Source organism: Amblyomma mixtum, chromosome 5 (genome assembly GCF_055824585.1).
Source record: "Amblyomma mixtum isolate Tamu chromosome 5, ASM5582458v1, whole genome shotgun sequence".
NCBI lineage: Eukaryota > Metazoa > Arthropoda > Arachnida > Ixodida > Ixodidae > Amblyomma > Amblyomma mixtum.
The window spans coordinates 38,751,442-38,763,886 of NC_143016.1; the positions used below are offsets into that span (position 1 = coordinate 38,751,442).

At 47.9% G+C, this 12,445-nt stretch overlaps 2 protein-coding genes across 3 annotated transcripts in view; one reads left to right on the forward strand and one right to left on the reverse strand.

Moving 5' to 3' along the window:
- The window catches only part of LOC149341833 (complement C3-like), an 82,257-nt gene that overhangs the window by 37,502 nt on the left and 32,310 nt on the right, over nucleotides 1–12,445 (forward strand). Inside the window, exons 17-22 of one of the 2 annotated variants that reach the window (XM_089544062.1) lie at nucleotides 966–1,010; nucleotides 1,499–1,678; nucleotides 3,330–3,459; nucleotides 6,984–7,212; nucleotides 9,740–9,952; nucleotides 10,619–10,724. In XM_089544062.1, the coding sequence (XP_089400188.1) occupies nucleotides 966–1,010; nucleotides 1,499–1,678; nucleotides 3,330–3,459; nucleotides 6,984–7,212; nucleotides 9,740–9,952; nucleotides 10,619–10,724 (903 nt within the window). The remainder of the gene's footprint in view (nucleotides 1–965; nucleotides 1,011–1,498; nucleotides 1,679–3,329; nucleotides 3,460–6,983; nucleotides 7,213–9,739; nucleotides 9,953–10,618; nucleotides 10,725–12,445) is intronic. The other variant, XM_089544063.1, reaches the window with a different exon arrangement.
- LOC149341834 (uncharacterized) lies at nucleotides 3,546–5,163 on the reverse strand. The gene is made up of 3 exons (XM_089542765.1): nucleotides 4,886–5,163; nucleotides 4,598–4,800; nucleotides 3,546–4,396 (listed from the first exon to the last, which is right to left on the reverse strand). Exons 1-3 carry the CDS (start codon nucleotides 5,161–5,163, stop codon nucleotides 3,546–3,548), a joined length of 1,332 nt encoding a protein of 443 aa, XP_089398891.1.

Consider the following 12,445-nt stretch of genomic DNA (forward strand, 5'->3'; position numbering starts at 1 on the left):
CTGGAATCTGTATTCTAAGACATGCAAAAGACAACAGATGGAGGCATATGATGTTGTATTCGCAATCTCTCGCGAAGAAAAGAAAAATAGGGACCTAGCTGATGGAGATAATAGTACAAGACGTGATGCGACATCATCGGATTCCAGCACCACTCTCATCGATGTAGCGTTCGGCCAGCAAGGCACATGCAGAATCTTCGCTTTCGAGAGCAAGTTGGTCAACCTCTTTTCACTTGCAGTGGCCTATGTGACGAAAAGCAGGATGCGCCTCATCCCCTGGGGCGCCATTCACTGTCTCTTAAGGACGCAAAGTTTAATTATCTCGTCTGTGCAATATTTCTTGTTGTAAAGCCGCCACATTGCCCGAATGCGCTCTGATGGTGTGGTGCCGTCGTTCAGGATCTTAATCGCAGTTTTATCAAATCTACAGGACTTTTTGAGGCAGGAAACGTAAGATAGAATTCAGAGGAAAACTCACGAACACAGTAGGCTACTGTTACGATCCCCTGGCCACCCTTAAGTGACGTGCGTCTACGCTATTATTAATCTCGACTTCATGCTAACTGTTTTCGGATTTTTTTATCAGGCTGTCACGTCATAAAAAGTAAAGCTGCACGCTACACACAAGGAGATCATCAAGAGCTATTCCTCAATACTGCACATTTATTATAACGATGCAGTAATACCGTAATCGAAAGAAGAGTGGAGAGTTGGGCTCGTTGGTTTACGATGAAATTGGGAACAGCGCTAACACAGGATGGAGCGAGAACACAACACAGGCGCTGGCTCCATCCTGTGTTAGCGCTGTTCCCAACATGACCATAATCAAATGTGATGCGGCATTCCAGAAGACATGAAGTTCAGTTCCTCAAGAATTGAACAGAGCGCTTGTGTTTTGTGTACGTTGTTTGGCTCTCGACATCGAAGAAACCAGTTTGTCTGAAGAATTTGACTTCTGTTTTCAGCAGAAGAGCGACGGCGCGCAAAACGTGAAGTCAATTTGGACATAGGTAAGCAACACTTCATTTTTTAGAGCCTCCAACTTTAGTGTGCTCTATCTCTGTGCCATGCAACTAAGCCTTGGAGGCGTGCAGTGTAAGACGCCGGACGTCATCGCGTTGCGCTAGCGCTGGTTCCAATACAGCTCGGAGCGCTGCGAGCTCTTATTTCTTGCGTGGTTACAATTCTGAGGGAAGTTATGCCTTTGAAACGGTTTCAACGTCACCTTCGGGTGTAGTTTCAGCGTAGCATCGTCGAGATTTCTGGATAACGTTCCGTGGAGATTGCCGAAAACAGGAAGCTAGAAGCATCTCATGCTTAATAAGACAAGTCCTCTCGATTGATCCCCCCCCCCCCCCCGCCACTGCTCTCCATATCAAAGCTCGCCTTGCCTTTCCTGCGCTAGTGACATGTATCTTTGCCATGCTATGATTGAATGGTGGCGCAAAGGATGTCCTACTGAGAGCGTTTTCCTACCTCCCTGCGCGCGCGACTGCAGTGGAAGAATACAAAAACGAGACGCTCCGAGATTGCTGCTCCCGGGGGAAGCAGCCTGACGAGCTCCGACGCACCTGCTCTGAACGCGAGGAGGCTCTGCGCAGCTACCTGGATGCCGGCATCGCCCTCTACACGGAAGAATGCGTCGCAGCCTTTGCCAAGTGCTGCAATCATGTCGAAAGTATGGAAAGCCACGCCGCAACTCAGCGCGTTGCTTTTGGGGCTTTTTCGCTTCATGGATTTGCTGTAGTAAACTGAGCATTTCATGAGAGCGTTTGACGAAGGTGCCGTTAAGTCGTGAATTTTGTTCTTTGTTTACAAAAAGATACAACTCCGGTCGCCGAAACTTCGATGCTAAGATGGTGAAGTCGCGAAGCTTTAAGCTTTAGTGCGTTAAGCCAGACAGGTGGCCATTGCAGATACACAGATCATCCTCCCCGTAAATATCTTGTATTGTCAAAAGAAGGTCTTAAGTTGGTTCATGAAGGACAAGGCCGATGTCCGCCCTCAAGTCGTGGTGCACACTGCAGTCCAAAATTGAGCTATCATCTATTTCGAGCTCGAAGTTGCACTGAAGGCAGCTCCATTCGATTTCTGCTCTGGCTTTTTCTGAACATGTTAACCTTTGTCCGGCAGTAAAGAGTCTCGTTCTGGATGACAGAACTGAATTAAAATTCTTCCGCGACTTGATTCCAATTCATGACATCGTCACCAAGAAGGACTGGTTGGCGTCCTTTTAAACCTGAAAATTAGCGTACCATAGCCCTTGGAATCTACGAAAAAAAGTCAGGAATACGCAGTTTACTTGTGAAACAAGCCGATGATGGCGACTTCTCTATTATGTTTTTTTTTTTTCATAATCTATAGCTGATAAAAGCTTCACTTTTAGGTACCAGTAGCCTCTTCGTTTCTTAGAAAGCCAGGCTAATTTCTGTATGTACTCAATATTTCTTTAAGTAACCATGGTTCCCCATACCCCCTCGACGGGCTTTGCAGTGATTAGCTGTCCCAAAGAAGCTGTCTGAGCGTCTGGGTCGCAGTGCACGCATCACATACACCAAGCTCTCGCGGTGGAGTCAGTGGCAGATCGGGGCCGAAGATTTCGTTGGTGGCGCTGCTACCACTTAACGGGTTGGCGGCTGCCCTGGCTCTGGCTCTCACAACCTAGTCTTTGTGGCAGACGGAAACCTGCCCACTGTGGCCGGTTGAAATTAAATTAATGATTGGTCGAGAGAACCACGGGACCTTGTGACGTCATCACAACCTGCCCACCGGGTCATGAGCAACCTAGTTTATAGACAGCAGCCTAGATATAGATATTCAAGATGCTTAACCAACTAGCCCGCCAAAACGTGTTAACGCTAGATATAGAATCGAAATCAAAGATAAGAAAATGTGATTTATGCAATTGCGTCATCGTCACAAATACAAAACAGCGGATACCTGCTAGCAGTCAGAATATGGCAGTTGATGGACCGACATTATCAAAGAAACTGGCACAAACGCAAACACAAGTGGCAACATAAGCTGGAGAGATGTGACATCTAATGCTATTGTATTCCACTCTCAAGGTGACTTAAGCGTACCCATAGTTTTTTTTTTTTTTTTCGGCAGCTAATGCCTAAGACGCCGCCTCATTTCCTTGGGGTTGTACGGTAGATACAGGGGGGTGAAAATCCACCCTTCACCTGCCTTTGCTCCAAGCTGTCTTTAGTTTCAGTTAAACGCAGAGAAGCGCAGCATTGGTTGGGTGCCGGCCGCTGACGCACTAACCGCGATCTACTTGCAATACGCAGAAAGCTCATTTAATCGTTGACTTTTTTCCCTTTCAGAAATGCAGTCTGCCCTAAGGTCATTTGCTGAGGAAGCTGACGTGTTGGGCGAGGGCAGCTTCAAAGATGTCAAGGGTGAAGAACGCCGCAACTTTAGGGAGACGTGGATATTCAATCAACTAACCCTATTGTAAGCAGCCATCCTTAATGTTGTGATTACCGCGACGTTGTTTAATAATTTTTGTTTAGGTTTTGTTTATGGTTTTGTTTAAGGTGTTAAGGTTTAAGGTTGAGGTTTTGTTTAAGGTTAAGGCCAAGGTCTTGTTGAGTAGCTGATAGCCCGGAGCTAGTATCGATGCGATCCAGGGACGTGTCCGAATGTACCATGGCCTCGGACGCAAAGCACTCTGTAACGCCTGCCATTTGGTCGGCCCACGCGGTGGCAGTAGCTCGGAAAAGGCAACGAGGTTCGTTCGTAAAATTAGCAATCAGGAGCTCCGACCGACCGTTATGGAGGTGTACAAGGCTTCGGGCCGAGCAAATGCCGTGTGTCAGCAGCAAGGAAAGGTTGCCCTCGGCGACTACAGGCCGATCACGTAGCCCATCATCGCATTTGATGCTTGCAAAAACACTGGCGCGCGGCGGGATCAAAACACTCTCAGTGGAAATACGAAGGGCGGAGCTGCGTTGACGAACGTCGGAGGTGTCGTCGACTTTCGCTGTAGAAAACGTAACGGTTCTGTTACGCAGGTCGATAATGGCACCATTCTCGCGGAGAAAAACTACGCCCGAAATCAGGTCACGAGAACAGTCGCGGAGCACCAAGCAGCTCACTATGAACGTCGAGTCGGTTATCTGGGCCCTAGCTGTGCACTGTCCAAGCGGAGTAATGATATGGCCCCCCGCCGTTCGGATCTGCACGCCAGAGCAGGGAGTCGTTACTTTCTTTAGAAGCGCTGCCAATTTGCTACTAATAATTGAAAAGTCCGCTACTGTGTCCACCAACGCGCTAATGCTGTGACCGTCGAGAAGCACGGGTATGTCCAGTGAGAATCGGTCCTTTACTGCACCCGCTGTCGTCGACGTCGTCAAAGCTCTATCATCGGATGTCGGCTTCGTCGGGGGGTCTGTACAGCGTCGATATCCAGCGACCACGCCCCCGGAGGTCGCTGTCTTCAGTCTTCCCGGCGATGGGGGGGGGGGGGGGCGAGCGGTCCGCCGTCACTCGCGAGAAGTTCTGGGGATTCCGTGAAAATGATGATCGGCGAGGTGACGATGATTGGGACTGACGGCGCGCCATGGACCACAGTGGTTGCTGGGTCACGTACTCTTCAATCTCAGGGGGCCTTTGGCCAAATCGAGGTCTTGGCGCATCGGAGGAAAAACCCTGCAGGCCAAGCTCTCGATATGGGCACCGGCGGAACAGGTGACCGGGCTCCCCACAATGGAAACACAAACGCCGTCGGTCAGGGCCACGCCCGACGTCCGCTCTGCGCAGGGAACGTCGATCACTCGGGATGTGCTGCACTGGCTGCACGGAGGGTAGCGGGACGTCGTGAGGGTTTTGAACAAATGCCGCTGGATTTGGGGCAGGGCGTCGTAGAGCTTCAGCGTACGTTGGGCGGTAGTAGTCAGTCTGGATGGGCTGTGGTTCGCTGCGGAGTAACGGAGGTCTGATAACTTGCTGCACCTCTTTCCGAATAATGCCCATAAGGGAGCTGGCCGTTGGCTGCGACGTACTACAGATCTTCTCTAGCTCTTCACGGACGACAGCGCGGATTATGTCACGGAGGAAGTCGGTATCGCTGTTGAACGCCAGGAAAGACTCCGTAACAGAAGCAGCAAGGGCTGGCCCGTCGTACGCGGTGTAACGCTGCCGGAGGACCTGCTCCATCGCGACAGCCTCTGCTAGAAACTCGGCAACAGTACTTGGGGAGCTGCGCACGAGGCCGGCGAAAAGCTGTTCTTTAACACCCCGCTTTAGGTGGCGCAGCTTTTAGCTTCCGACATGGCTGGGTCAGCCCGTCGGAAGAGACGCGTCATGTCTTCGACGTACATCGTAACCGTTTCGTTGGGCATTTTCATGCGGGACTGCAGGGTGCGTTCAGTTCGCTCCCGACGATCAGCGCTGACGTACGCTGCGAGCAGTTGACGTTGGAACTCATGCCATGATAAAAGAGTGTCCTCACGGTTTTCGTACCATGTACGAGCACCGTCGTCCAAGCTGAAGAAAACGTTCCTCAGCTTGGCGGCGTAATCCCATTGGTTAAATGCGGCGACTCGTTCAAACTGGAGGACCCAATCTTCCACGTCCTCCAACTGAGTCCCGTGAAAGGACTTTGGTAGCCGTGGGTTCTGGACGGTGTAGTACGCGGCGCCTTGCCTGACTGGTCGAGGGGCAGGCGCCGAGGTAGTCAAATCGCCTGAGCACAGCAAGCAGCCGGCCAGGCGCCGAGGTAGTCTCCAGTATCCCATGATCAGGGGACAGTCCTAGATTTCGGCGACTGACCCGATGCACTGGCGTGTCGACAGGGAGAGGTCTGGGGTGCTCGGTGTTAGGAGGGGTGTCCGACATATTCCAGGGCGATTTACCCAGCACCTCCACCACAAATATCACAAATAGAACCGGAATCAAAAGGGCTAGACACAGGCCGCAAACGGAGAAGCAGAGTCCCCGCTGCGAGCGCACGCGAGTCCCTCCCTTCTTCGTCCTCTAGGCGCCGCCCGGGGACACCTGGTGGCAATATCTGAATTTTCGGCTCACTGAATGTTCATGCGGTGAACTCGGTTTGGACTCACTAGTCATTCCTGCTTTTGAGTAATTCATGATCATTAACTACCTATGTTTTAACGCAGAATTCAGGTAGTTTTTCCCCCCATGCGAAAACGGAATTGTTATTGTCCAGCATTCAACCTTGCCGAAATTATGGATTTGTCCTCGCCTAGAAAGAATTCGAGCATTTTAACGAGTTTAGTTTTTTCGCAGTGGCTTCTAGTGGTGACTACAATCCTATTGAAAGGCGTAGCTACATGGCTGATGCTAACTCTCCAAATCAAAGATTGTACCACGTATATACAAATGAAATTACAGGTTTCTTGCGCGCAATCTTCCAGAAGTAATTGCACTCTTTTAAACTGCGTATTCAGCAGCTTTGTTTATTGAAAGATTTAGCTGTTGACTGTAAAACGCTAATCACGGAGCAAGAATGGTCAATACGAGGAAAAAAGCAGATGTACTGAAGTTGGCTTTCGTTTCAGGACTCGGACAAGGGGAGATCATCCAATAAAGCACCGCGCGCTATCAGGAGCGCTTTTATTAGGCACTTAGCTGAAATTCCTGCCCTTTTCATAGGTCATTATGTGATGAAAGATTTCTTTCGACGGTTATGACAAATGCAGTTGTCAGAAGGAAGTTGTGGCAGTTGTTAAACTGTGGGTGGGTACGCTGCAGAATAACATTAGGTCCCGCATAAGATTTAGAAGAGGCGGCGGCTCAAGCAGATTAACTCTACATTTGATTCGCAGTAATTGCCTAAAGCCAAGCCCTTTGCTTCCTGGTAGCATTAGGTTACCTAAGCGTAGTTGACCAAAGCGATGTACAACGACTCCATAAGTACAGAGATATCCAACCATGAAACACGCTTCGGCAATGAAGAAAGAATACGTTTGTGCGATTATTTTTGCTGTACACGTGTTCCTTGTGCAACATTCTAGGGAAGGAGGAGAGGCTACTCATGAGGTGACCGTCCCTGACTCGATCACCACGTGGGAGGTCAGCGCTGTGGGCGTGGCTCCATCTGGCGGGATATGTGTACTTGATCCTTTCGAGATCCGGGTCTTCAAGAAGTTTTTCGTCGAAGTCAACCTCCCTTACTCCGTCATCCAGAACGAGCAGGTCGAGATACCGGCGACGGTGTACAACTACGACCACAAGGCTCGGACGGTGCGCCTTTATCTTGTGTTGTCTGCTTTGGGATTGGGCGCACTGGGTGGTGTTTTTTATAGTCTGGCGTTCCTTCTCACGTGGTCCAGTGAGCGTAAATATATGCTTGATGATAAGATATCATAAGTGGGACGTCCCGCCAGGTGCGAGTTCCAGTGCCTGTCTTTAAGATATATGCATATGCGAAATTCTAATCCGGAAGAACGTTTGTTGTGGTATGCTGCATTGATTCCCGCTTCTTGCTTCTGCAAGAGAAGCTTCGTTTGGGCTAGTAGGTTCAAAGTTCGTATACACATAGCGTTAGGCAGACGAAGAAGACATCGTAGATTACACAGGACTGGACTAGCGGCTGTTCTGTGCATTGTGTGTTGTCTCCGTCTGTATAGCGCTATACATTCAGCAGACAAGGGAACGGAAAGATGGAAATAATGGAAAGCACCGGACGTGAAATTCAGAGGTCCTGGGTTCGGATCCCACCTGGGGACGTGGTCGTTTTTATTCTGCTTTTATTTATCTCCCCTTGATATAACCTACAAAAAATGGCATCTCCTATGCTCTTTGGCTTCGGTGACTGTTGTCTTCCGTCATTTAGCGCTATGTATAAAAGAATACATACAATACAAAAATATGTATACAAGGAGGAAGTAAAGAAAGGCTTAGAAGCAATGCAAAGGGGGAAAGCAGCCGGTTAGGATCAGATAACAGCAGATTTGTTGAGGGATGGAGGACAGAGTCTGCTCGAAAAACTAGCCACCCTGTATACGCAATGCCTTGCAACCTCGAGCGTGCCAAGAGCTTGGCAAAACGCTAACATTATCTTAACTCGCAAGAAAGGAGACGTCAAGGACTTGAAGAATTACAGGCCGATCAGCTTATTGTCTGTTTCCTCCAAGGTATTTACTAAGGTAATCGCTATTACGGTTAGGACAACCTTAGACTTCAATCAACCAAATGATTAGGCAGGCTTTCGTAAAGGATACTCGACAATAGACCATATTCACGCTATCAATCAGGTGATAGAGAAATGCGCAGAATATAGCCAGCCCCTATATATAGCGTTCATTGATTACAAGAAAGCATTCGACTCAGTAGAAACCTCAGCAGTCATGCAGGGATTGCGGAATCAGGGTGTAGAAAAATTTGTGTGAAAATACTGGAAGATATTTACAACGATTGCAGAGCTACCATAGTTCCCCATAAGGTCAGCAATAAAATTTCAATAAGGAAAGGTGTCAGGCAGGAAGGCACGATCTCGCCTATGCTGTTCACTGCCTGTTTACAGGAGGTATTCCAGGGCCTGAAATGTGAACAGTTGGGGATAAGAGTTAATGGAGAATGCCTAAGTAATCTGCGATTCGCTGATGACATTGCCTGGCTAAGTCACTCAGGCCATGAACTGCAAAGCATGATCAATCAGTTAGACAGGCAGAGCAGAACGGTGGGGCTAAGAATTAACATGCAGAAAACCAAAGTAATGTTCAACAGCCTAGCAAGGGAACAGCAGTTCGCAATTGGTAGCGAGGTGCTGGAAGTAGTAAGAGAATATGTCTATTTAGGACAGGTAGTGACAGCTGATTCGAATCATGAGAGGGAAATAGCGAGAAGAATAAGAATGGGGTGGAGCGCATATGGCAGGTTCTCTCAGATCATGAATGGCAGTTTACCAATTTCCCTCGAGAGAAAAGTATACAACAGCTGTATCTTACCGGTACTCACCTGTGGGGCAGAAACGTGGAGGCTAACAAAGAGGGTTCAGCTTAAGTTAAGGACAACGCAGAGCTATGGAAAGAAAAATGAGAGGTGTAACGTTAAGAGACCGCAGGCGGGCGGAGTGGGTGAGAGAACAAAGGCAGGTTAATGACATCCTAGTCGAAATCAAGAGGAAGAAGTGGGTTTGGGCAGGACATGGGATGCGAAGGAAAGATAACCGCTGGTCCTTAAGTGTAACGGAGTGGATTCCAAGAGAAGGCAAGCGTAGCAGGGGGTGGGATAAAATTAGGTGGGCGGATGAGATTAAGAAATTTGCTGGAATACGGCGACCACAACTGGCAAAGGACAGGGTTAATTAGAGAGACATGGGGGAGGCCTTTGCCCTGCAGTGGGCGTAGTCAGGCTGATGATGATGATACAAGAATTGCTTTTGCGACGGCTCAGGTAATTTTGCTAAGCTGCAGGCGCAGCTGGGTAGGATTTATTATTTGCCTCATCTCCTTTGGCCACGGGCGTCTTTTTAAGCACTCATCTTTATGCTACAAGCGGTAATGGTCGCGATAGTCAAAGTTATAATAATGATGCGTTTGTCCTACTGACTTTAAGAAATGGAAAGCCAGCCTTAATTGCTTCACTTGTCGTGTCGTGCATTGCAATTCTGTTTCTTCTGCATTTCTTTTTAAGCTAGTCCAGCTCGCTGTTACATAATTAGAGAATGAACAGAGAGCGCCAGATAACTTTGCAGCATCTCTTTCGCATATGCAACTTAGGATGCAGGATGATACCGATCAGGCCATAAACATGCTGTTCTGCGCAGGTTAAAGTGGCGATGCTCGGGACGAAGCACATGTGTACGGGTGCCAAGGAAGGCCAGCCTTCGTCGGTGCGCAATGTGACGGTGCCGGCGAGACAGGGCCGCACGGTGCTCTTTCCCGTGGTGCCCTTGGCTGCTGGCAACAGGGAAATCCACGTGGCCGCCCTTGGCGGCGGAGGAGTGAGGGACTCTGTCAAAGTGACGCTAAGGGTAGAGGTGAGTCTCTTCCCTTTTCACGGCTCACCTGAGCAACTCTATACGTCATGAGTCTTCTCTACTAAGTAATTTTGTGCTTCTATATAAAAGTTACCGACAATCATGCACAAAATATTGCAGGGGGCGGGATTGCGGAAGACTGCATTTTTGCGTTGTTCCGATAGCCAGTGAACAGGTGTTAGTTCCAGCGGATGGATCATGCATGTCCTCTCATGTTTCTGTTTTTTGTAGTCCTGCTCCCTGCAGGAATAATTTTTTTTGCGCCAACCAGTATCAATTAAATGTTTGTCTCTACATGACTCGTACAGCGTTGTCAAAAATAAAGACCCCAAGAGGTTTGCTCCTAAGCCTTTTTGTGAGGCTTCCTTAGCACCCGTCGATGTGTTAACCTTCTGAAGGGTGACAACGATAGTTCCTCTCAGGGCCATGATTTTTGTAAAGCTGACGATGCATTGCGAGCCGCACAGCATAGCCGAGAAGCAAGCCCCTTTGGCTCTAAATGTGTTGTAAAAGCCGTGCATTGCTTCTCAAAATTTTCCTGCTCCCAGCACTACCGGTGCTTTTTCCTGGCGATGCCTTTGAGAGCGAAAAGGAGAGTTCTCCCCGTTGTACTGTTCTCTCCTAATGGCGAAAATTAACATGCGTGGCCATATTTTTGTTTTCCAGCCGCCTGGTGTCAGCAAGAATGAGAGCTTCAACCTCATTCTCGACCCTCAAAACACGCAGAAACGACAATCACGAAACGCCCCGAGCCCCACGCACAGCTACACAGGTGAGGAAGATAATTTCTGATAGACCGGATCGGTATAACAGTCTGTACGTGAAGTCTTTGAGCTATTCAATTTCAATTTCAATTTATTTTCCAGAAGGTTCTGGTCGGCTGACTGGGCTAGAAGCTGTGCGTAAACAGCTTGACGAGGCCCCAGCCAGCCGTTACAAGTCATAACAGCACACATTAAAAGAATATTCATATACATAGAGAAGCAAATAGTTGATACAACAAGGAAACAAAAGAGTATCATGGATTCAAGTAAAGGCAGTGAACATATAGTTATATTAAGAGGACACGAAAAATATCAATTCGGCAAATAACACTAACTGCAAGGAAATATGCATACAATCAACTCAATAAATGACAGCAAATCTTACACACTTTATTAACGCTTTAAACGAGAAATTTGTTAAACAAACTGAGGAAAATTGGAGAGAAAATTTCAGCTAAGAGAAAGAACATCAGGTTACATCATCACAAAATAATGACGTAGTGCAGCTTTGGTAGATTTATTCGTGTCTTTGTATTTGTTGAGAATTGTGGGAAGATTGTATTCTAGTGTCTGTAGCCTGTAGTCTGTTCGAAAAAAGGGTACCAGCCATTTGTCTGTGTTGCGTGTGTTTACTGGATGGCTATTTTCTTTTAGCAGTGTGGTACCTTCTACCATTGATCTGAAGCTGGAAGGGAAATAGTATGACAACATAATTCGCAATTCATACATATTTTGAATCCTTACAACATTATGCGCCTGGAGAGCTTGTCGAGTATGACCTAAGTAATCAAGATTCGCAATATGACGAATGGCTTTCTTTTGAAGCAGTGAAATTTTCTCTATGTTTGTTTTAGTAGTTGTGAGCCAAACTAAGGAACAGTAATTGATGCGTGAGGCAAATAGCGCATTATATATCTGAAGTTTTATTTTACAAGGAAGAAAAGTGCGGCAGCGGCAGATTGCGCCTGTCACTGACGAGAGACTATTAGCTGACAAATGGCAAGAAACAGGAGGAGAAAAAATTTTCGTTCGTATTTCTGTATGCAAGCTTTCATCTTTTAACATACCTGTGCATATTATTTAAGAGCAGCCTCCTTTAAAAACCAGTCAATTTATACCGCTCGTTTCATCTAGGTTTTGTTGGTACCTGGAGAAAAATCTTTGGATGGCAAGAAGCGATACTCATTTTGGGAGTGTTTTCTCCACAACCAGTGCCAAATTGCCGTTTTCTTCTTATTTCTGGAAATATTCGCTTGGCATAGCTCGAAGTAGATTACCCCAAACAACTTGGGCAGTGATGCCACCGGATTTCGTTCTCTTCATGGGAAGGTCGTCTCAGGTACTCTGGCGGGGACCTTGAGCTACTATGGGTGAAGCTTACTATTACTTGACACACACACGCGCGCGCGCGCGCACACGCGCACACGCGCACACGCGCACACGCGCACACGCGCACGCACGCACACACGCACACACACGCGCACACACACACACTCACACACACACACACACACACACACACACACACAAACACACACAAACACACACAAACACACACACACACACACACACACTGACCAACCTACCCTACCCCTATCCTCGATATAAGCCACCTGTCAATACCGTCTGCTATAGCTCAGGGTTCTAATAGATGGCACAGATGGCACATATTGAGGGCAGGGTCCTGTGTAAGTCGGTGGGGAAATTTCTTGCATAACTATGCTGACTT

Coding starts and splice junctions, on each gene's coding strand:
- LOC149341834 (XM_089542765.1), bottom strand. CDS start 5,163: ATGGAGCAGGTCCTCCGGCAGCGTTACACCGCGTACGACGGGCCAGCC. Junction 4,801..4,885: donor ACTGACTACTACCGCCCAAC/GTACGCTGAAGC, acceptor CCCTCCGTGCAG/CCAGTGCAGCACATCCCGAG. Junction 4,397..4,597: donor AGGCCCCCTGAGATTGAAGA/GTACGTGACCCA, acceptor GACGCTGTACAG/ACCCCCCGACGAAGCCGACA.